Source organism: Ammodytes marinus (assembly GCF_949987685.1).
Source record: "Ammodytes marinus genome assembly, contig: scaffold_253, whole genome shotgun sequence".
In the NCBI taxonomy this organism is placed as follows: Eukaryota; Metazoa; Chordata; class Actinopteri; order Uranoscopiformes; family Ammodytidae; genus Ammodytes; species Ammodytes marinus.
The window spans coordinates 17501-42500 of NW_027648297.1; the positions used below are offsets into that span (position 1 = coordinate 17501).

The window sequence follows — 25000 nt, forward strand, 5'->3', positions numbered from 1 at the left end:
GACAGACAGACAGACAGACAGACAGACAGACAGACAGACAGACAGAGAGGGGAATGACATGCAGAGAACGACCCGGGCTGGATTCTAACCCGGGTCTGCTGTGAAGAGGACAGACAGACAGACAGACAGACAGACAGACAGACAGACAGACAGACAGACAGACAGACAGACAGACAGACAGACAGAGAGGGGAATGACATGCAGAGAACGACCCGGGCTGGATTCTAACCCGGGTCTGCTGTGAAGAGGACAGACAGACAGACAGACAGACAGACAGACAGACAGACAGACAGACAGACAGACAGACAGACAGACAGAGAGGGGAATGACATGCAGAGAACGACCCGGGCTGGATTCTAACCCGGGTCTGCTGTGAAGAGGACAGAGCCTCTATGGGGGGCTCCAATACTGATTTTTTTTTTAAACGTTTAACACACGCCATTCAGAATCTGAATTTGTGAACATTGAACAAATAAATTTTAAAATTAGTAGTTGAAAATGTGTTAAATTCAGTGTCATAAAAATTCAGATACATAATTTCAATGCATCAATTTTCAGTGCTATTTTCATTATGAAGCCTGTTAACAGTCCCTAGGCCTACACACCAGTTTACAGAGCCTAGGCTGTATTTTAGTATATATACAGTAAAGTATTAAAGGAATAGTTCCCCCGTACGGAACCGGCGTTCTATCATTATAAAATCACTATTATAATATAATGAATGAGGCTTTTCTTCCCTCAGTCTTCCCCTCAGTCTTCCCTTGGCCCAGCTGTCCTGTTAATCCTAACCCCTACATTTTACCATGTGTGATGTCACACTTGTAAAATGTAGGGTTAAGACAGTGAGACCATAAAACACTCTTTCTGCCTTTTCTCAGGCTAGGATGAACCGATTTCTAAAACGTTTGCACATTTATACTACATAGGATCTCAGGGTTCAATACACCTTCATATTTCCACCAGGTGAAGTAGGTCTTTGAGCATTTTCTTGTCGTTACCTTTCCCCGATGTGGCCTGCAGAACCTTTAGGTGGTCCACGGTCATCTGGAGGATCTCAGCTTTCTCCAGTTTGGCTGAACCCTGCTGGAGCGAGACAGACAGTTAGTGTGTGTGTGTGTGTGTGTGTGTGTGTGTGTGTGTGTGTGTGTGTGTGTGTGTGTGTGTGTGTGTGTGGTTGTGTGTGTGTGTGTGTGTGTGTGTGTGTGTGTGTGTGTGTGTCTGTGGGATTGAGATTCGAATCCAAATACCTCAACCGCTCCACTTGTTCTCTTTGGTCCCTCCCCTATGGTCCCTCCCTGACACGCTCTACACCAACAAAGCCGTGCCAAAGTGAATGGACAGTCCCAACAACAGCCAATAAGAACAGAGAATCGGAGCCTCACTCTGATTCTCTGTCAGAGCGAGGCTATTTTCTCCCAAATCATATACCCCAGCTTTAATTCATAAGGAACATTAGATATTTGTATTTTTTATTTTTTTTAAATATTTTTTGGGCATTTTTATGCTTTATTGACAGTGTAGAGACAGAGGTGAAATGGGGCAGAGAGGGGAGTGACATGCAGAGAACGACCACGGGCTGGAATCAAACCCGGGTCCGCTGCTGGCCGAGGCCCATGGGGGGGGGGGGCGCCCTACCAACTGAGCTAAGGGCGCCCCCGAATGTAACAAACTTGATTTAAATTTTTTTTTTATTAGGATCCCCATTAGCAACACACCGGAGTGCGAGCTAGTCTTCCTGGGGTCAGAAACATACAATACAGACAACAGACAATCACTTCTTTGACTGTATGCCAAAACCTTCATTTATATTAAAAAATCTACGCACTATTGCTTTAAAGCCATATAACAGACAAATCAAACTCTCACCTGCTTCTCGAAGGCTGTTGGGACGAGTCTCCGTAACTCTGTCAGACTGTTGTTGATTCTGTCTCGACGTCTTTTCTCGATTATCTGAAGAAAAAAAAATAGAAAAATAAAATAATATTACAACTTAAAATGTCTTCGATACTGTAAACCCTACTATTGCTACGTTCTCTTTAATTTAAAGGTGTAGTCAGTGATTCTGGAGAACGCTTGTTGACTAAATCACTTTTTGTCAAAATCAGTGAATATCTCCTCATGATCTGCTACCTGTCTGTACTGTGTGTGAGCTGCAAAAATAATCCAGTGTTAATACACAGCCTAGGCTCTGTAAACTGGCATGTAAACAAAGGGGAATGTTAAACTAAGGGACTAGCAATATGCCAGTTTACAGAGCCTAAACTGTGTATTAACACTGGATTTTTTTCCAGCACACACACAGTACAGACAGGTAGTGGATCATGAGGAGATATTCACTGATTTGGACAAAAAGTGATTTTTTTTAAAACAAGCGTTCTCCAGAATCACTGACTCCACCTTTAAATACCAAATACCATCCTCTTTCTCTCTGTCTCTCTCTCTCTCTCTCTCTCACTCACTCACTCACTCACTCACTCACTCACTCACTCACTCACTCTCTTTCTCTCTCTCTCTCACACACACACACGCACGCACGCACACACGCACGCACGCTCGCACGCACGCACACACACACACACACACACACACTATAACTTTACCCCTCTGCGCTTTTTCCTCGCCATCACTTGAGTCGGCGTAGTCGGTGATCCACATCGTATGAAAGAGGCCTTCAGGTGCCTGGGAAAAACATCAGAATTTTCCTTTTTATGTTGCTATATACTTTAAAGCTGCTACGAGGAACTTTTAAATATTTCTGAAACAGTCTCATTTTTCCTCTGATGATCATAAATTACATGTAACAGCAAACGAGACCATCAGTGCAAAGAATGCTATTTTGATATAGTTTTTCTTAAATCTGCAGTGTTTAGAATTTTGGGTTTTATTTCCTAGCAGATTTTGTAGAAAGTAATTATAATATCCATAAGTACATTTAATTTAGTGCATCATAGCTGAACATTTTTTTTTGAATTATTATTTTTTCCCTTAGAAAGGGTCTCATATATCTCCATATTTCTGCATATTTTGGACCAAGGCCTAGTGCCGCCATCTTGAATGTGTCATAGTTGGAATGTCATCAGGTGCATAGTTTGAAATTTAGAATTGTTCTTGTCCTTGAAGGCCACTGTAGCTTCTGTTATTATTCTAAAGGGGTGGGGTTACCCAGGGAGCGTTGCATTCTAGAACTTTGTAGATCTTTCTTGATGATGTCATATTACACACTGCACCTTTAAGGCCTTTTCCCCCTAATTGATACTATTGCCAACAAAAGTTATTTTGAACATCTCATGTTATTTTCTCAACATTTGTTGGAGAAAATGTCGCCAAATGTTGTCAGTGTTTGTGCAGGAAGGTTTTGTTCAACACAATATACAGCAGTGAAGAAAATGAAGAGACCACTCCAAATGTTCAGTGTCTCTTGTTTTACTATTTAAAGGCATATGTTTGAGTAGAATGAACATTTTGGTTTTATAATATAAACTACTGACAACATTTCTACCAAATTCCCCCAAGAAAATATTGTCATTAAAGAGCATTTCCATGAAGTAATGTACAGATGAAGATTGAAGAAAAATCCAGACTGGTCTCTTAATTTTTTCCGGAGCTGTATGTTTTCTATGGGTCCCCAGTATATATTTTTTTCATATAGGACAAACATTTTTTTTTAAATAATTTTGCAAGGTAGAATATCGTATATGAAAGCTCAAATGTGCATGTGAGAGGTTTGTTTGTGTGTGTATGTCCAAGGAATATAGGCTAGTTGATGTGACACGCAAGCTTAATGCATATTTGAGGTAAAAAACATGAATTTTGACCTATATTGCGCCCCATACTCTTAAATTATTTTCATACAATAAACACACGACTTTCCTTGACATTTTTACTTCATAACATCGCCTAAATGTGTAAAATTCAGATTTAATAATCAGCCAATAATGATTGAAAAATAATTAAAATTAAAACTGCAAGCAGTGATGACCGGGCCCTCGCCCACACATGCTGCAAGCCGGAAGCGCGGAATTGTCGGCGACGCGCTCGCCTTCTGCACATACCCAGCAAGTTTGATGATGATAGGACCTACGGTTAAGGAGTTATGGCCAATTTGTGGATAGGCAGCGCCCCCTATGGGTTGGTCGCGATAAGCTTCGAGGGACATGCTACCACATGACTTCTGCATATACCCAGCAAGTTTGATGATGATAGGACCTACGGTTAAGGAGTTATGGCCAATTTGTGGATAGGCGGCGCCCCCTATGGGTTCGTCACGATAAGCTTCGAGGGACATGCTACCACATGACTTCTGCACATACCCAGCAAGTTTGATGATGATAGGACCTACGGTTAAGGAGTTATGGCCAATTTGTGGATAGCCCCGCCCCTGTGGCGCCCCCTATGGGTTCATCGCGATAAGCTTCGAGATACATGCTACCACATGACTTCTGCACATACCCAGCAAGTTTGATGATGATAGGACCTACGGTTAAGGAGTTATGGCCAATTTGTGGATAGGCGGCGCCCCCTATGGGTTCGTCGCGATAAGCTTCGAGGGACATGCTACCACATGACTTCTGCACATACTCAGCAAGTTTGATGATGATAGGACCTACGGTTAAGGAGTTATGGCCAATTTGTGGATAGCCCCGCCCCTGTGGCGCCCCCTATGGGTTAATCGCGATAAGCTTCGAGATACATGCTACCACATGACTTCTGCACATACCCAGCAAGTTTGATGATGATTGGACCTATGGTTAAGGAGTTATGGCCAACGTGTTATTAAGCCCCGCCCCTGTGGCGCCCCCTATGGGTTCATCGCGATAAGCTTAGAGGGACATGCTACCACATGACTTCTGCGCATACCCAGCAAGTTTGATGATGATAGGACCTATGGTTAAGGAGTTATGGCCAACGTGTTATTAAGCCCCGCCCCTATTCACATATTTCACATTTAAAGACTTCCTGTTGATTTTGGGGCGGGGCTTCAAGAGGCTTTTTTGTGGGGCCTGCAAAGATACATTTGGGGTTGTAATTTGGTGCAGCTAGGTATAACACAGCCTGAGCTATGATGAATTAAAGTTTCATGAGGAGCGTATTTACGCGACACTTTGACCCCAAAAAGATCCCTGGTTCCGGGCTAACTTCCTGACCTTTTCGCAATTCCTTATCGGGCAAGGGTCTTTTGTATTTGAGAAGTGGTTTGACGTCCCTGGCGTGAAAACTCTAGGACAAGTTCGTCGAAATGCGAAAAGATGGTTTTGGCGGTTTTTGGCACTACATCCAACATGGACGACTTCCTGTTGATTTTGGCCCTGGACATGAAATTGCATTTATGTGCGCCTTGGGCCATTACATGTTGTCCGGCAATTTCAGGCTTCTAGCCCAATTTTTGAGCATGCATTTCCTGAAAAACAGTTTTTGGCCATAGGGGGCGCCGTTTTTGAGATCAAATCCTGAACCACTGATACATTGAAATTTTTTGCAGGTCTGATGGGTACGCAAAGATTTTCAACTTTTGCATGACGGGAAGGGGGTCAAAAGTGACAAAAAAGCGTCGGAATAAATAAAATTAAAACTGCAAGCAGTGATGACCGGGCCCTCGCCCATCCATGCTGCTCGCCGTCCTGGCCGTCCTCGGCGCTCCGGGCGACCGCACAAGAGAACACAAGAGAACGTGCCTCTTCGGAGCGCGCGGCACAGCAATACCTGTCGCCGGAAGCGCGGAAGTTGCCGCGATGTGCTTGATATGGATGCAAGGACGACCTCAGGCCTGGACTCTTACCAGGAAGGTGAAGTTTGGAGCACATGGACCATTGCAGAGCGAAATTACAGCGAAGCGCGACATGTGCTTGTGTACGGTCATTACCGTGCGAAAGGCCGTGATTTGCAGTAAATAAACGTCCACATGTGTCTCCAAGTGTCTCTGTAGGCTATTTCAAAGGAAATTAAGCAAGTACACTAATTATAACATTAATCAATTATAGGTTTGCATCACAGAAGGCATATTGGCCTATAATAATGAAAAAACACCACCTATGTGTACAGTTGTGAAATGTTTTGAATGAAATGCAAACCTCAGTTAATCATTTGCTCTTGTTTCTCTGTCCTGAGATTCACACAGACTGAGCAGTCTTGTTTAAATGTTACAAATTGAGCTAATTAACTGAACTCCAATTTTTTTTGAAGTTGCTGCAGAAGTTATCTCAGCTAATTGTATAATCAAACATCTAATTTTATATTAAGGTGATTGTATGCAGAATGCTCATGCCAGAAACAGTGTTTTTGTACGGATTAATAAATAAATATTAGCAGGTTCTCAATAGTATTTCAATTTGGGGGAGGGGGGGGGGCGAAAAAATTTCTGTCCCCTGGGGGGGCATGACAGAAAATAATTGAGAACCACTGGGCTAAGCGAAGTCTTCAGTCCCTTTATTTGTAATGCAATACTGCCATTTAGTGGGAGTAGGATGTGTAGATAAATGTATCCAGCAGATGGCAGTCTCTTCCTACTTAATGTAGGAAGAGAGTGCCATCTGTATTGTAGTGAGCCAGAAATTCACATATTTCACTTTTAAAAAACTCCTGTTGATTTTGGGGCGGGGCTTCAAGAGGCTTTTTTGTGGGGCCTGCAAAGATACATTTGGTTTATTTATTTGGTGCAGCTAGGTATAACACAGCCTGAGTTATGATGAATTAAAGTTTCGTGAGGTGCGTATTTACGCGAACTTTGACCCCAAAAAGATCCCTGGTTCTCGGACAACTTCCTGACCTTTTCGCAATTCCTTATCGGGCAAGGGTCTTTTGTATTTGAGAAGTGGTTTGACGTCCCTGGCGTTTTCACTCTAGGACCAGTTCGTCGAAATGCGAAAAGATGTAAAGTGGCGGTTTTAGCCACTGAATCCAACATGGCCGACTTCCTGTTGATTTTGGCCAATGACATACAATGGCATTTATGTGCGCCTTGGGCCATTACATGTTGTCCGGTAATTTCAGGCTTCTAGCCCAATTTTTGAGCATGCATTTCCTGAAAAACAGTTTTCGGCCATAGGGGGCGCTATTTGTGTGCACAAATCCTGAACCACTGATACATTGCAATTTTTTGCAGGTCTGACATGCCTGCAGAGTTTTACAACTATTATACTAGGGGAACTGGGTGAAAAGTGCCGTTAAACCCTAAGAATAATAATAATAATTAAAACTGCAAGCAGTGATGAACGGGCCCTCGCCCACACATGCTGCAAGCCGGAAGCGCGGAATTGTCCGCGACGCGCTCGATACGGACGCGAGGACGACCTCAGGCCTGGGCTTCTGCACATACCCAGCAAGTTTGATGATGATAGGACCTACGGTTAAGGAGTTATGGCCAATTTGTGGATAGCCCCGCCCCTGTGGCGCCCCCTATGGGTTAATCGCGATAAGCTTCGAGATACATGCTACCACATGACATCTGCACATACCCAGCAAGTTTGATGATGATTGGACCTATGGTTAAGGATTTATGGCCAACGTGTTATTAAGCCCCGCCCCTGTGGCGCCCCCTATGGGTTCATCGCGATAAGCTTCGAGATACATGCTACCACATGACTTCTGCACATACCCAGCAAGTTTGATGATGATAGGACCTACGGTTAAGGAGTTATGGCCAATTTGTGGATAGGCGGCGCCCCCTATGGGTTGGTCGCGATAAGCTTCGAGGGACATGCTACCACATGACTTCTGCACATACCCAGCAAGTTTGATGATGATAGGACCTACGGTTAAGGAGTTATGGCCAATTTGTGGATAGGCGGCGCCCCCTATGGGTTCGTCGCGATAAGCTTCGAGGGACATGCTATCACATGACTTCTGCACATACCCAACAAGTTTAATGATGATAGGACCTACGGTTAAGGAGTTATGGCCAATTTGTGGATAGCCCCGCCCCTGTGGCGCCCCCTATGGGTTAATCGCGATAAGCTTCGAGATACATGCTACCACATGACATCTGCACATACCCAGCAAGTTTGATGATGATTGGACCTATGGTTAAGGAGTTATGGCCAACGTGTTATTAAGCCCCGCCCCTGTGGCGCCCCCTATGGGTTCATCGCGATAAGCTTCGAGATACATGCTACCACATGACTTCTGCACATACCCAGCAAGTTTGATGATGATAGGACCTACGGTTAAGGAGTTATGGCCAATTTGTGGATAGGCGGCGCCCCCTATGGGTTGGTCGCGATAAGCTTCGAGGGACATGCTACCACATGACTTCTGCACATACCCAGCAAGTTTGATGATGATAGGACCTACGGTTAAGGAGTTATGGCCAATTTGTGGATAGGCGGCGCCCCCTATGGGTTCGTCGTGATAAGCTTCGAGGGACATGCTATCACATGACTTCTGCACATACCCAGCAAGTTTAATGATGATAGGACCTACGGTTAAGGAGTTATGGCCAATTTGTGGATAGCCCCGCCCCTGTGGCGCCCCCTATGGGTTAATCGCGATAAGCTTCGAGATACATGTTACCACATGACATCTGCACATACCTAGCAAGTTTGATGATGATTGGACCTATGGTTAAGGAGTTATGGCCAACGTGTTATTAAGCCCCGCCCCTGTGGCGCCCCCTATGGGTTCATCGCGATAAGCTTAGAGGGACATGCTACCACATGACTTCTGCACATACCCAGCAAGTTTGATGATGATAGGACCTACGGTTAAGGAGTTATGGCCAATTTGTGGATAGGCGGCGCCCCCTATGGGTTGGTCGCGATAAGCTTAGAGGGACATGCTACCACATGACTTCTGCACATACCCTGCAAGTTTGATGATGATAGGACCTACGGTTAAGGAGTTATGGCCAATTTGTGGATAGGCGGCGCCCCCTATGGGTTGGTCGCGATAAGCTTTGAGGGACATGCTACCACATGACTTCTGCACATACCCAGCAAGTTTGATGATGATAGGACCTACGGTTAAGGAGTTATGGCCAATTTGTGGATAGGCGGCGCCCCCTATGGGTTCGTCGCGATAAGCTTTGAGCGACATGCTACCACATGACTTCTGCACATACTCAGCAAGTTTGATGATGATAGGACCTACGGTTAAGGAGTTATGGCCAATTTGTGGATAGCCCCGCCCCTGTGGCGCCCCCTATGGGTTAATCGCGATAAGCTTCGAGATACATGCTACCACATGACTTCTGCACATACCCAGCAAGTTTGATGATGATTGGACCTATGGTTAAGGAGTTATGGCCAACGTGTTATTAAGCCCCGCCCCTGTGGCGCCCCCTATGGGTTCATCGCGATAAGCTTAGAGGGACATGCTACCACATGACTTCTGCGCATACCCAGCAAGTTTGATGATGATAGGACCTATGGTTAAGGAGTTATGGCCAACGTGTTATTAAGCCCCGCCCCTATTCACATATTTCACATTTAAAGACTTCCTGTTGATTTTGGGGCGGGGCTTCAAGAGGCTTTTTTGTGGGGCCTGCAAAGATACATTTGGGGTTGTAATTTGGTGCAGCTAGGTATAACACAGCCTGAGCTATGATGAATTGAAGTTTCATGAGGTGCGTATTTACGCGACACTTTGACCCCCAATAGATCCCTGGTACTGTTCTAACTTCCTGACCTTTTCGCAATTCCTTATCGGGCAAGGGTCTTTTGTATTTGAGAAGTGGTTTGACGTCCCTGGCGTGAAAACTCTAGGACTAGTTCGTCGAAATGCGAAAAGATGGTTTTGGCGGTTTTTGGCACTACATCCAACATGGCCGACTTCCTGTTGATTTTGGCCCTGGACATGAAATTGCATTTATGTGCGCCTTGGGCCATTACATGTTGTCCGGCAATTTCAGGCTTCTAGCCCAATTTTTGAGCATGCATTTCCTGAAAAACACTTTTTGGCCATAGGGGGCGCCGTTTTTGAGATCAAATCCTGAACCACTGATACATTGAAATTTTTTGCAGGTCTGATGGGTACGCAAAGATTTTCAACTTTTGCATGACGGGAAAGGGGTCAAAAGTGACAAAAAAGAGTCGGAAAAAGAATAATAAGAATAAAAATCGTACCGATTACAATAGGGCTTTCGCACATGTCTGTGCTCGGGCCCTAATTAAAACTGCAAGCAGTGATGACCGGGCCCTCGCCCATCCATGCTGCTCGCCGTCCTGGCCGTCCTCGGCGCTCCGGGTGACCGCACAAGAGAACGTGCCTCTTCGGAGCGCGCGGCACAGCAATACCTGTCGCCGGAAGCGCGGAAGTTGCCGCGACGTGCTTGATATGGATGCAAGGACGACCTCAGGCCTGGACTCTTACCAGGAAGGTGAAGTTTGGAGCACATGGACCATTGCAGAGCGAAATTACAGCGAAGCGCGACGTGTGCTTGTGTACGGTCGTTACCGTGCGAAAGGCCGTGATTTGCAGTAAATAAACGTCCACATGTGTCTCCAAGTGTCTCTGTAGGCTATTTCAAAGGAAATTAAGCAAGTACACTAATTATAACATTAATCAATTATAGGTTTGCATCACAGAAGGCATATTGGCCTATAATAATGAAAAAACACCACCTATGTGTACAGTTGTGAAATGTTTTGAATGAAATGCAAACCTCAGTGAATCATTTGCTCTTGTTTCTCTGTCCTGAGATTCACACAGACTGAGTTGTCTTGTTTAAATGTTACAAATTGAGCTAATTAACTGAACTCCAATTTTTTTTGAAGTTGCTGCAGAAGTTATCTCAGCTAATTGTATAATCAAACATCTAATTTTATATTAAGGTGATTGTATGCAGAATGCTCATGCCAGAAACAGTGTTTTTGTACGGATTAATAAAGAAATATTAGCAGGTTCTCAATAGTATTTCAATTTGGGGGAGGGGGGGGGGCGAAAAAATGTCTGTCCCCTGGGGGGGCATGACAGAAAATAATTGAGAACCACTGGGCTAAGCGAAGTCTTCAGTCCCTTTATTTGTAATGCAATACTGCCATTTAGTGGGAGTAGGATGTGTAGATAAATGTATCCAGCAGATGGCAGTCTCTTCCTACTTAATGTAGGAAGAGAGTGCCATCTGTATAAATAAGCTCCCATTCACAGCATGCAGTACCAATGGGTTGGCCACTAGTCTATGCTGGCTGCTCGGAGAAGGCAGCATCCTGGGGGCCTGGTTTTATGGGCGAATATTGCTAAAAAGAACACTTCCTGTTGATTTTGGGGCGGGGCGTCAAGAGGCTATTTTGTTCGTACTGGGATTGTACATCGCTGTATGAAATTGTGTGGTTCTAAGTACAACACAGCCTTAGTTATGATCAATCAAAGGGTTCATGACGTGCGTTTGTGATGGTTTTTGGCCAATCAGGGGCCAGTGCTGCAAGACGGTGGTTCCGATTAAAACAAGCTTTCGGGTATATCATCTTCCATGTCGGAGGACATACCCTATCATATTTTCGTTTGCACAAAAAGTTGTTATGTGTGCACTTTACTCTGCAATCCTGCAGAGTAATGTGGAGTTCTGACTTTTGCCGCCATGTTGGCGATTATCGGCTCCCACCTCGTCATAGTTATTCGGAATCAAACAAAAAAATTATTGGTGTATATTCCATGTCTTGTGAGTGTCCCTAGAGTTTTCGTTTTGCTAAATATGTTCCTGCTAGGAGTTAAAAATTTTTGAACTTTTTGAGGATTTTCGAGTCAGAAATTCACATATTTCACTTTAAAAAAATTCCTGTTGATTTTGGGGCGGGGCTTCAAGAGGCTTTTTTGTGGAGCCTGCAAAGATACATTTGGGTTATTAATTTGGTGCAGCTAGGTATAACACAGCCTGAGTTATGATGAATTAAAGTTTCGTGAGGTGCGTATTTACGCGAACTTTGACCCCAAAAAGATCCCTGGTTCTCGGACAACTTCCTGACCTTTTCGCAATTCCTTATCGGGCAAGGGTCTTTTGTATTTGAGAAGTGGTTTGACGTCCCTGGCGTCAAAACTCTAGGACCAGTTCGTCGAAATGCGAAAAGATGTAAAGTGGCGGTTTTAGGCACTACATCCAACATGGCCGACTTCCTGTTGATTTTGGCCAATGACATACAATTGCATTTATGTGCGCCTTGGGCCATTACATGTTGACCTGTAATTTCAGGCTTCTAGCCCAATTTTTGAGCATGCATTTCCTGAAAAACTGTTTTTGGCCATAGGGGGCGCTATTTTTGTGCACAAATCCTGAACCACTGATACATTGCAATTTTTTGCAGGTCTGACCTGCCCGCAGAGTTTTACAACTATTCTACCAGGGCAAGTAGGGGAAAAGTCCCATTTAGGATTCCAAATAATAATAATAATAAAAATCATACCGATTACAATAGGGCTTTCGCACATGTCTGTGCTCGGGCCCTAATAATAATAGGGAATAATAATAATCACGGCGATTACAATAGGGCTTTCGCACATGTCTGTGCTCGGGCCCTAATAAAAATCGTACCGATTACAATAGGGCTTTCGCACATGTCTGTGCTCGGGCCCTAATTAAAACTGCGAGCAGTGATGACCGGGCCCTCGCACCTCCGTGCTGCTCGCCGTCCCGGCCGTCCTCGGCGCTCCGGACGACCGCGTGAGAGAACGTGCCGCGGTCTCCTCCTCTTCGGGGCGCGTGGCACAGCGATACCTGTCGCCGGAAGCGCGGAAGTTGCCGCGGCGCGCTCGATGCGGATGTGAGGACGACCTCAGGCCTGGGCTCTTACCAGGCGGGTGAAGTTTGGAGCGCGTGGGACAGTGCATAGCGAAATTACAGCGACTTCCTGCTTCATGACGACGACGCCGAGAAACTACTAAGGCCATGGAGCTGATTGAACCGGCTTCCCGTGTTATCGTTGTCTCTAGACCTCCGTGAGCTGCTCTGAGGTTGATTTGATCAAGTGTGTAGGACTTGAAGGTAAATAACTATCATGCAATATTTACTTTGCCCAGCAGTTGGCGCTCTCACTTTTTCTTAATATTATTGTGTGGGCTTACTCAGGCCTTGGGTCTCATTAAGCATATCAAATGTTGAGAAGATCAGACTGAGTATACTGGAGTTACAGCTACTTCCTGTTTACTGGCGAAGACGCCAAGCAATGGCGAAGGCGTTTTGACAGGTGGCACTCTCACTTTGTATGAATATTAGCGTGCAGGCTTCCTCAGGCCTTGGGTCTCATTAACCATAAGAAATTTCAGATGATCAGACAAAGTACAGTGAAGTTACAGCGACTCCCTGTTTAGTGAAAAAGACGCCAAGCTATGGCGAAGGCCTTTCAGCCAATGAAACCAGCTTCCAGTTTTATCACGGTGGATGTCTGTAGACCTCCCTGAGCTGCTTTGAGGTTGATTTGATAAAAGTTTGACGGACATATAGCTAAATAACCAACATGCAATATTTACTTTGCCCAGCGGGTGGCGCTCTCACTTTATATGAATATTAGCGTGTGGGCATCCTCAGGCCTTGGGTCTCATTAACTATATACAATTTTGAGATGATCAGACGGAGAATAGTGAAGTTACAGCGACTTCCTGTTTGGTGGCGAAGACGCCAAGCTACGGCGAAGGCGTTTCAGCCAATGGAACCAGCTTCCAGTGCTATCATGGTGGCTGTCTCTAGACCTCCCTGAGCTGCTTTGAGTTTGATTTGATCCAAGTTTGTAGGATGTGTAGGTAAATGCAGCAACATGCAGTATTTATATTGTCCAGCAGGTGGCAATGTCTTCCTACTTAATGTAATACTGTCATCTAGTGTGCAGCCCTTTCTTTATAGGTCCATGTAGAGAAAAGTTAAAAAAATTGTGAATATTTCAATTTAAAAGTCTTCCTGTTGATTTTGGGGCGGGGCTTCAAGAGGCTTTTTTGTTTGTCCTGGGATTATACATTTCTGTATAAAATATTGGGCATCTAGGTGTAACACAGCATGAGTTACGATCAATGAAAGGGTTCATGAGGTCCGTTTTTGATGTTTTTTTGCGAATACTTCAAGATAAAAGTCTTCCTGTTGATTTTGGGGCAGGGCGTCAAGAGGCTTTTTTGTTTGTACTGGGATTGTACATTGCTGTATAAAATTGTGTGGTTCTAAGTATAACACAGCCTGAGTTATGATCAATCAAAGGGTTCATGAGGTTCGTTTTTGATGTTTGTTGGCGAATGTGGAGCCGGTGCTGCAAGACGGTTAATCCGGATAAAACAAGCTTTCGGGTATATCATCTTCCATGTCGGAGGACGTACCCTATCATATTTTTTTTTGCACAAAAAGTTGTTATGAGTCCACTTTGCTCTGCAATCCTGCAGAGTAATGTGGAGTTCTGACTTTTGGCGCCATTTTGGCGAATATCGGCTCCCATCTCGTCATAGTTAATCGGAATCAAACAAAAAATTTTGTGGTGTATATTCCATGATAGATGAGTGTCCCTACAGTGGTCGTTTTTATAATTATGTTCCTGCTAGGAGTTATTAATTTTTGAACATTTTCATGATTTGAGAGCCAGAAATTCACATATTTCACTTTAAAAAAATTCCTGTTGATTTTGGGGCGGGGCTTCAAGAGGCTTTTTTGTGGGGCCTGCAAAGATACATTTGGGTTATTAATTTGGTGCAGCTAGGTATAACACAGCCTGAGTTATGATGAATTAAAGTTTCATGAGGTTCGTTAATTATGATGTTTACGTCAACTTTGACCCCCAATAGATCACTGGTACTACTGTGCTGTTGAAATCTTTTCGCAATCTAACATCGGGCAAACGTTTTGAGTACTTGAGCAGTGGTTTGACGTCCCTGGCGTAAAAACTCTAGGACGAGTTCGTCGAAATGCGAAATTATGGTTTTGGCGATTTTAGGCACTAAATCCAACATGGCCGACTTCCTGTTGATTTTGGCTAATGACATAACATTGCATTTATGTGCGCCTTGGGCCATTACATGTTGTCCGGAAATTTCAGGCTTCTAGCCCAATTTTTGAGCATGCATTTCCTGAAAAACTGTTTTTGGCCATAGGGGGCGCAATTTTTGAGATCAAATCCTGAACCACTGATACATTGCAATTTTTTGCAGGTCTGATGGGTACGCAAAGTTTTTCAAGTTATGCATGAAGGGAAGGGGGTGAAAAGTGCCAAAAACCACTAAAAATAATAATAATTAAAACTGCAAGCAGTGATGACCGGGCCCTCGCACCTCCGTGCTGCTCGCCGTCCCGGCCGTCCTCGGCGCTCCGGGCGACCGCGTGAGAGAACGCGCTGCGGTCTCCTCTTCTTCGGAGTGCGCGGCACAGCGATACCTGTCGCTGGAAGCGTGGAAGTTGCCGCTACGCGCTCAATGCGGATGCGAGGAAGTCCTCGGGCCTGGGCTCTTACCAGGCGGGTGAAGTTTGGAGCGCGTGGGACAGCGCATAGCGAAATTACAGCGACTTCCTGCTTCGTGGCGACGACGCCGAGAAACTACTAAGGCCATGGAGCTGATTGAACCTACTAAGGCCATGGAGCTGATTGAACCTACTAAGGCCATGGAGCTGATTGAACCTACTAAGGCCATGGAGCTGATTGAACCTACTAAGGCCATGGAGCTGATTGAACCTACTAAGGCCATGGAGCTGATTGAACCTACTAAGGCCATGGAGCTGATTGAACCTACTAAGGCCATGGAGCTGATTGAACCTACTAAGGCCATGGAGCTGATTGAACCGGCTTCCCGTGTTATCGTTGTCTCTAGACCTCCCTGAGCTGCTTTGAGGTTGATTTGATCAAGTGTGTAGGACTTGAAGGTAAATAACTATCATGCAATATTTACTTTGCCCAGCAGTTGGCGCTCTCACTTTTTCTTAATATTATTGTGTGGGCTTACTCAGGCCTTGGGTCTCATTAAGCATATCAAATGTTGAGAAGATCAGACTGAGTATACTGGAGTTACAGCTACTTCCTGTTTACTGGCGAAGACGCCAAGCAACGGCGAAGGCGTTTTGACAGCTGGCACTCTCACTTTGTATGAATATTAGCGTGCAGGCTTCCTCAGGCCTTGGGTCTCATTAACCATAAGAAATTTGAGATGATCAGACAAAGTACAGTGAAGTTACAGCGACTTCCTGTTTAGTGAATAAGACGCCAAGCTATGGCGAAGGCCTTTCAGCCAATGAAACCAGCTTCCAGTTTTATCACGGTGGATGTCTGTAGACCTCCCTGAGCTGCTTTGAGGTTGATTTGATAAAAGTTTGACGGACATATAGCTAAATAACCAACATGCAATATTTACTTTGCCCAGCGGGTGGCGCTCTCACTTTATATGAATATTAGCGTGTGGGCATCCTCAGGCCTTGGGTCTCATTAACTATATACAATTTTGAGATGATCAGACGGAGAATAGTGAAGTTACAGCGACTTCCTGTTTAGTGGCGTAGACGCCAAGCTACGGCGAAGGCGTTTCAGCCAATGGAACCAGCTTCCTGTGCTATCATGGTGGCTGTCTCTAGACCTCCCTGAGCTGCTTTGAGTTTGATTTGATCCAAGTTTGTAGGATGTGTAGGTAAATGCAGCAACATGCAGTATTTATATTGTCCAGCAGGTGGCAATGTCTTCCTACTTAATGTAATACTGTCATCTAGTGTGCAGCCCTTTCTTCATAGGTCCATGTAGAGAAAAGTTGAAAAAATTGTGAATATTTCAATTTAAAAGTCTTCCTGTTGATTTTGGGGCGGGGCTTCAAGAGGCTTTTTTGTTTGTCCTGGGATTATACATTTCTGTATAAAATATTGGGCATCTAGGTGTAACACAGCATGAGTTATGATCAATGAAAGGGTTCATGAGGTCCGTTTTTGATGTTTTTTGGCGAATACTTCAAGATAAAAGTCTTCCTGTTGATTTTGGGGCGGGGCGTAAAGAGGCTCTTTTGTTTGTACTGGGATTGTACATTGCTGTATACAATTGTGTGGTTCTAAGTATAACACAGCCTGAGTTATGATCAATCAAAGGGTTCATGAGGTTCGTTTTTGATGTTTGTTGGCGAATGTGGAGCCGGTGCTGCAAGACGGTTAATCCGGATAAAACAAGCTTTCGGGTATATCATCTTCCATGTCGGAGGACGTACCCTATCATGTTTTTTTTTGCACAAAAAGTTGTTATGAGTCCACTTTGCTCTGCAATCCTGCAGAGTAATGTGGAGTTCTGACTTTTGGCGCCATTTTGGCGAATATCGGCTCCCATCTCGTCATAGTTATTCGGAATCAAACAAAATTTTTTGTGGTGTATATTCCATGATAGATGAGTGTCCCTACAGTGGTCGTTTTTCTAAATATGTTCCTGCTAGGAGTTATTAATTTTTGAACATTTTGATAAATTGAGAGCCAGAAATACACATATTTCACTTTTAAAAAAATCCTGTTGATTTTGGGGCGGGGCTTCAAGAGGCTTTTTTGTGGGGCCTGCAAAGATACACTTGGGTTATTAATTTGGTGCAGCTAGGTATAACACAGCCTGAGTTATGATGAATTAAAGTTTCATGAGGTTCGTTAATTATGATGTTTACGTCAACTTTGACCCCCAATAGAACACTGGCACTACTGTGCTGTTGAAATCTTTTCGCAATCTAACATCGGGCAAGCGTTTTGAGTACTTGAGCAGTGGTTTGACGTCCCTGGCGTAAAAACTCTAGGACGAGTTTGTCGAAATGCGAAATTATGGTTTTGGCGATTTTAGGCACTAAATCCAACATGGCCGACTTCCTGTTGATTTTGGCTAATGACATAACATTGCATTTATGTGCGCCTTGGGCCATTACATGTTGTCCTAAAATTTTAGGCTTCTAGCCCAATTTATGAGCATGCATTTCCTGAAAAACTGTTTGTGGCCATAGGGGGCGCAATTTTAATGCACAAATCCCGAAACCACTGATAAGTTGCAATTTTTTGCAGGTCTGACCTGTCTGCAAAGGTTTTCCGGTTTTTTTCGATGGGAAGGGGGTGAAAAGTGCCAAAAATGACTACAAATAAGAATAATAATAATAATAAAAAGAATAAAAATCCTAGCGGTTTCAATAGGGCTTCGCACCACTCGGTGCTCGGGCCCTAATTAAAACTGCAAGCAGTGATGACCGGGCCCTCGCACCTCCGTGCTGCTCGCCGTCCCGGCCGTCCTCGGCGCTCCGGGCGACCGCGTGAGAGAACGCGCCGCGGTCTCCTCTTCTTCGGGCCGCGCGGCACAGTAATACCTGTCACCGGAAGCGTGGAAGTTGCCGCTACGCACTCGATGCGGATGCGAGGACGACCTCAGGCCTGGCCTCTTACCAGGCGGGTGAAGTTTGGAGCGCGTGGGACAGTGCATAGCGAAATTACAGCGACTTCCTGCTTCATGACGACGACGCCGAGAAACTACTAAGGCCATGGAGCTGATTGAACCGGCTTCCCGTGTTATCGTTGTCTCTAGACCTCCGTGAGCTGCTCTGAGGTTGATTTGATCGAGTGTGCAGGATGTGAAGGTAAATAAGTAGCATGCAATATTTACTTTGCCCAGCAGTTGGCGCTCTCACTTTTTCTTAATATTATTGTGTGGGCTTACTCAGACCTTGGGTCTCATTAAGTATATCAAATGTTGAGAAGATCAGACTGAGTATAGTGGAGTTACAGCTACTTCCTGTTTACTGGCGAAGACGCCAAGCTACGGCGAAGGCGTTTTGACAGGTGGCACTCTCACTTTGTATGAATATTAGCGTGCAGGCATCCTCAGGCCTTGGGTCTCATTAACCATAAGAAATTTGAGATGATCAGACAAAGTATAGTGAAGTTACAGCGACTTCCTGTTTAGTGAAAAAGACGCCAAGCTATGGCGAAGGCCTTTCAGCCAATGAAACCAGCTTCCATTTTTATCATGGTGGATGTCTGTAGACCTCCCTGAGCTGCTTTGAGGTTGATTTGATAAAAGTTTGACAGACATATAGCTAAATAACCAACATGCAATATTTACTTTGCCCAGCGGGTGGCGCTCTCACTTTATATGAATATTAGCGTGTGGGCATCCTCAGGCCTTGGGTCTCATTAACTATATACAATTTTGAGATGATCAGACGGAGAATAGTGAAGTTACAGCGACTTCCTGTTTAGTGGCGAAGACGCCAAGCTACGGCGAAGGCGTTTCAGCCAATGGAACCAGCTTCCAGTGCTATCATGGTGGCTGTCTCTAGACCTCCCTGAGCTGCTTTGAGTTTGATTTGATCCAAGTTTGTAGGATGTGTAGGTAAATGCAGCAACATGCAGTATTTATATTGTCCAGCAGGTGGCAATCTCTTCCTACTTAATGTAATACTGTTATCTAGTGTGCAGCCCTTTCTTTATAGGTCCATGTAGAGAAAAGTTGAAAAAATGGCGAATATTTCAATTTAAAAGTCTTCCTGTTGATTTTGGGGCGGGGCTTCAAGAGGATTTTTTGTTTGTCCTGGGATTATACATTTCTGTATGAAATATTGTGCATCTAGGTGTAACACAGCATGAGTTATGATCAATGAAAGGGTTTTCATGAGGTCTGTTTTTGATGTTTTTTGGCGAATACTTCAAGATAAAAGTCTTCCTGTTGATTTTGGGGCGGGGCATCAAGAGGCTTTTTTGTTTGTACTGGGATTGTACATTGCTGTATAAAATTGTGTGGTTCTAAGTATAACACAGCCTGAGTTATGATCAAGCAAAGGGTTCATGAGGTTCGTTTTTGATGTTTGTTGGCGAATGTGGAGCCGGTGCTGCAAGACGGTTAATCCGGATAAAACAAGCTTTCGGGTATATCATCTTCCATGTCGGAGGACGTACCCTATCATATTTTTTTTTGCACAAAAAGTTGTTATGAGTCCACTTTGCTCTGCAATCCTGCAGAGTAATGTGGAGTTCTGACTTTTGGCGCCATTTTGGAGAATATCGGCTCCCATCTCGTCATAGTTATTCGTAATCAAACAAATTTTTTTTTGGTATATCTTCCATGTCTTATGAGTGTCCCTACAGTGGTCGTTTTTCTAAATATGTTCCTGCTAGGAGTAATTAATTTTTGAACATTTTGATGATTTGAGAGCCAGAAATTCACATATTTCACTTTTTAAAAAATTCTGTTGATTTTGGGGCGGGGCTTCAAGAGGCCTTTTTGTGGGGCCTGCAAAGATACATTTGGGTTATTAATTTGGTGCAGCTAGGTATAACACAGCCTGAGTTATGATGAATTAAAGTTTCATGATGTGCGTATATTATGATGTGTACGTCAACTTTGACCCCCAATAGATCACTGGTACAACCGTGATCTTGAAATCTTTCCGCAATTTAGCATCGGGCAAGCGTTTTGAGTACTTGAGCAGTGGTTTGACGTCCCTGGCGTAAAAACTCTAGGACGAGTTCGTCGAAATGCGAAATTATGGTTTTGGCGATTTTAGGCACTAAATCCAACATGGCCGACTTCCTGTTGATTTTGGCTAATGACATATAAATTGCATTTATGTGCGCCTTGGGCCATTACATGTTGTCCTAAAATTTCAGGCTTCTAGCCCAATTTTTGAGCATGCATTTCCTGAAAAACTGTTTTTGGCCATAGGGGGCGCAATTTTTGAGATCAAATCCTGAACCACTGATACATTGCAATTTTTTGCAGGTCTGATGGGTACGCAAAGTTTTTCAAGTTATGCATGAATGGAAGGGGGTGAAAAGTGCCAAAAATGACTACAAATAAGAATAATAATAAAAAGAATAAAAATCCTAGCGGTTTCAATAGGGCTTCGCACCGGTCGGTGCTCGGGCCCTAATAAAAAGAATAAAAATCCTAGCGGTTTCAATAGGGCTTCGCACCGGTCGGTGCTCGGGCCCTAATAATTAAAACTGCAAGCAGTGATGACCGGGCCCTCGCCCATCCATGCTGCTCGCCGTCCTGGCCGTCCTCGGCGCTCCGGGTGACCGCACAAGAGAACGTGCCTCTTCGGAGCGCGCGGCACAGCAATACCTGTCGCCGGAAGCGCGGAAGTTGCCGCGACGTGCTTGATATGGATGCAAGGACGACCTCAGGCCTGGACTCTTACCAGGAAGGTGAAGTTTGGAGCACATGGACCATTGCAGAGCGAAATTACAGCGAAGCGCGACGTGTGCTTGTGTACGGTCATTACCGTGCGAAAGGCCGTGATTTGCAGTAAATAAACGTCCACATGTGTCTCCAAGTGTCTCTGTAGGCTATTTCAAAGGAAATTAAGCAAGTACACTAATTATAACATTAATCAATTATAGGTTTGCATCACAGAAGGCATATTGGCCTATAATAATGAAAAAACACCACCTATGTTTACAGTTGTGAAATGTTTTGAATGAAATGCAAACCTCAGTGAATCATTTGCTCTTGTTTCTCTGTCCTGAGATTCACACAGACTGAGTTGTCTTGTTTAAATGTTACAAATTGAGCTAATTAACTGAACTCCAATTTTTTTTGAAGTTGCTGCAGAAGTTATCTCAGCTAATTGTACAATCAAACATCTAATTTTATATTAAGGTGATTGTATGCAGAATGCTCATGCCAGAAACAGTGTTTTTGTACGGATTAATAAATAAATATTAGCAGGTTCTCAATAGTATTTCAATTTGGGGGAGGGGGGGGGGCGAAAAAATGTCTGTCCCCTGGGGGGGCATGACAGAAAATAATTGAGAACCACTGGGCTAAGCGAAGTCTTCAGTCCCTTTATTTGTAATGCAATACTGCCATTTAGTGGGAGTAGGATGTGTAGATAAATGTATCCAGCAGATGGCAGTCTCTTCCTACTTAATGTAGGAAGAGAGTGCCATCTGTATAAATAAGCTCCCATTCACAGCATGCAGTACCAATGGGTTGGCCACTAGTCCATGCTGGCTGCTCGGAGAAGGCAGCATCCTGGGGGCCATGTTTTATGGGCGAATATTGCTAAAAAGAACACTTCCTGTTGATTTTGGGGCGGGGCGTCAAGAGGCTTTTTTGTTCGTACTGGGATTGTACATCGCTGTATGAAATTGTGTGGTTCTAAGTACAACACAGCCTTAGTTATGATCAATCAAAGGGTCCATGACGTGCGTTTGTGATGTTTTTTAGCTAATCAGGCGCCGGTGCTGCAAGACGGTGGTTCCGATTAAAACAAGCTTTCGGGTATATCATCTTCCATGTCGGAGGACATACCCTATCATGTTTTCGTTTGCACAAAAAGTTGTTATGAGTTCACTCTGCTCTGCAATCCTGCAGAGTAATGTGGAGTTCTGACTTTTGCCGCCATGTTGGCGAATATCGGCTCCCACCTCGTCATAGTTATTCGGAATCAAACAAAAAAATTATTGGTATATCTTCCATGTCTTTTGAGTGTCCCTAGAGTTTTCGTTTTGCTAAATATGTTCCTGCTAGGAGTTAAAAAATTTTGAACTTTTTGAGGATTTTCGAGTCAGAAATTCACATATTTCACTTTTTAAAAATTCCTGTTGATTTAGGGGCGGGGCTTCAAGAGGCTTTTTTGTGGGGCCTGCAAAGATACATTTGGGTTATTAATTTGGTGCAGCTAGGTATAACACAGCCTGAGTTATGATGAATTAAAGCTTCGTGAGGTGCGTATTTACGCGAACTTTGACCCCAAAAAGATCCCTGGTACTGGGAGGAATTTGAAATCTTTTCCGCAATTCCTTATCGGGCAAGGGTCTTTTGTATTTGAGAAGTGGTTTGACGTCCCTGGCGTAAAAACTCTAGGACCAGTTCGTCGAAATGCGAAAAGATGTAAAGTGGCGGTTTTAGGCACTTAATCCAACATGGCCGACTTCCTGTTGATTTTGGCCAATGACATACAATTGCATTTATGTGCGCCTTGGGCCATTACATGTTGTCCTGTAATTTCAGGCTTCTAGCCCAATTTTTGAGCATGCATTTCCTGAAAAACTGTTTTTGGCCATAGGGGGCGCTATTTTTGTGCACAAATCCTGAACCACTGATACATTGCAATTTTTTGCAGGTCTGATGGGTACGCCACATATTTTCAAGTTATGCATGACGGGAAGTGGGTGAAAAGTCCCAAAAATGACTATAAATAAGAATAATAATAATAGGGAATTAAAACTGCAAGCAGTGATGACCGGGCCCTCGCCCATCCATGCTGCTCGCCGTCCTGGCCGTCCTCGGCGCTCCGGGCGACCGCACAAGAGAACACAAGAGAACGTGCCTCTTCGGAGCGCGCGGCACAGCAATACCTGTCGCCGGAAGCGCGGAAGTTGCCGCGACGTGCTTGATATGGATGCAAGGACGACCTCAGGCCTGGACTCTTACCAGGAAGGTGAAGTTTGGAGCACATGGACCATTGCAGAGCGAAATTACAGCGAAGCGCGACGTGTGCTTGTGTACGGTCATTACCGTGCGAAAGGCCGTGATTTGCAGTAAATAAACGTCCACATGTGTCTCCAAGTGTCTCTGTAGGCTATTTCAAAGGAAATTAAGCAAGTACACTAATTATAACATTAATCAATTATAGGTTTGCATCACAGAAGGCATATTGGCCTATAATAATGAAAAAACACCACCTATGTTTACAGTTGTGAAATGTTTTGAATGAAATGCAAACCTCAGTGAATCATTTGCTCTTGTTTCTCTGTCCTGAGATTCACACAGACTGAGTTGTCTTGTTTAAATGTTACAAATTGAGCTAATTAACTGAACTCCAATTTTTTTTGAAGTTGCTGCAGAAGTTATCTCAGCTAATTGTATAATCAAACATCTAATTTTATATTAAGGTGATTGTATGCAGAATGCTCATGCCAGAAACAGTGTTTTTGTACGGATTAATAAATAAATATTAGCAGGTTCTCAATAGTATTTCAATTTGGGGGAGGGGGGGGGGCGAAAAAATGTCTGTCCCCTGGGGGGGCATGACAGAAAATAATTGAGAACCACTGGGCTAAGCGAAGTCTTCAGTCCCTTTATTTGTAATGCAATACTGCCATTTAGTGGGAGTAGGATGTGTAGATAAATGTATCCAGCAGATGGCAGTCTCTTCCTACTTAATGTAGGAAGAGAGTGCCATCTGTATAAATAAGCTCCCATTCACAGCATGCAGTACCAATGGGTTGGCCACTAGTCCATGCTGGCTGCTCGGAGAAGGCAGCATCCGGGGGGCCTGGTTTTATGGGCGAATATTGCTAAAAAGAACACTTCCTGTTGATTTTGGGGCGGGGCGTCAAGAGGCTTTTTTGTTCGTACTGGGATTGTACATCGCTGTATGAAATTGTGTGGTTCTAAGTACAACACAGCCTGAGTTATGATCAATCAAAGGGTTCATGACGTGCGTTTGTGATGGTTTTTGGCCAATCAGGGGCCAGTGCTGCAAGACGGTTATTCCGGATAAATCGAGCTTTCGGGTATATCATCTTCCATGTCGGAGGACGTACCCTATCATGTTTTTTTTTGCACAAAAAGTTGTTATGAGTCCACTTTGCTCTGCAATCCTGCAGAGTAATGTGGAGTTCTGACTTTTTGCGCCGTGTTGGCGAATATTGGCTCCCAGCTCGTCATAGTTATTCGGAATCAAACAAAAAAATTATTGGTATATCTTCCATGTCTTATGAGTGTCCCTAGAGTTTTCGTTTTGCTAAATATGTTCCTGCTAGGAGTTAAAAAAATTTGAACTTTTTGAGGATTTTCGAGTCAGAAATTCACATATTTCACTTTTTAAAAATTCCTGTTGATTTTGGGGCGGGGCTTCAAGAGGCTTTTTTGTGGGGCCTGCAGAGATACATTTGGGTTATTAATTTGGTGCAGCTAGGTATAACACAGCCTGAGCTATAATGAATTAAAGTGTAATGAGGTGCGTATTTACGCGACCTTTGACCCCAAAAAGATCCCTGGTACTGGGAGGAATTTGAAATCTTTTCCGCAATTCCTTATCGGGCAAGGGTCTTTTGTATTTGAGAAGTGGTTTGACGTCCCTGGCATAAAAACTCTAGGACAAGTTCGTCGAAATGCGAAAAGATGTAAAGTGGCGGTTTTAGGCACTAATTCCAACATGGCCGACTTCCTGT

General features: G+C 44.1%; 1 protein-coding gene across 1 annotated transcript in view; it reads right to left on the reverse strand.

Annotated features, from left to right (window-relative positions):
- Nucleotides 1-25000, reverse strand: part of hey2 (hes-related family bHLH transcription factor with YRPW motif 2) — a gene marked incomplete at its 3' end in the record, with an annotated part of 27182 nt that overhangs the window by 1184 nt on the left and 998 nt on the right. Inside the window, exons 3-5 of the mRNA XM_080054675.1 lie at nucleotides 2601-2679; nucleotides 1867-1950; nucleotides 999-1083 (exon numbers count right to left, since the gene is read on the reverse strand). Coding sequence (XP_079910801.1) covers nucleotides 999-1083; nucleotides 1867-1950; nucleotides 2601-2679 — 248 coding nt within the window. The remainder of the gene's footprint in view (nucleotides 1-998; nucleotides 1084-1866; nucleotides 1951-2600; nucleotides 2680-25000) is intronic.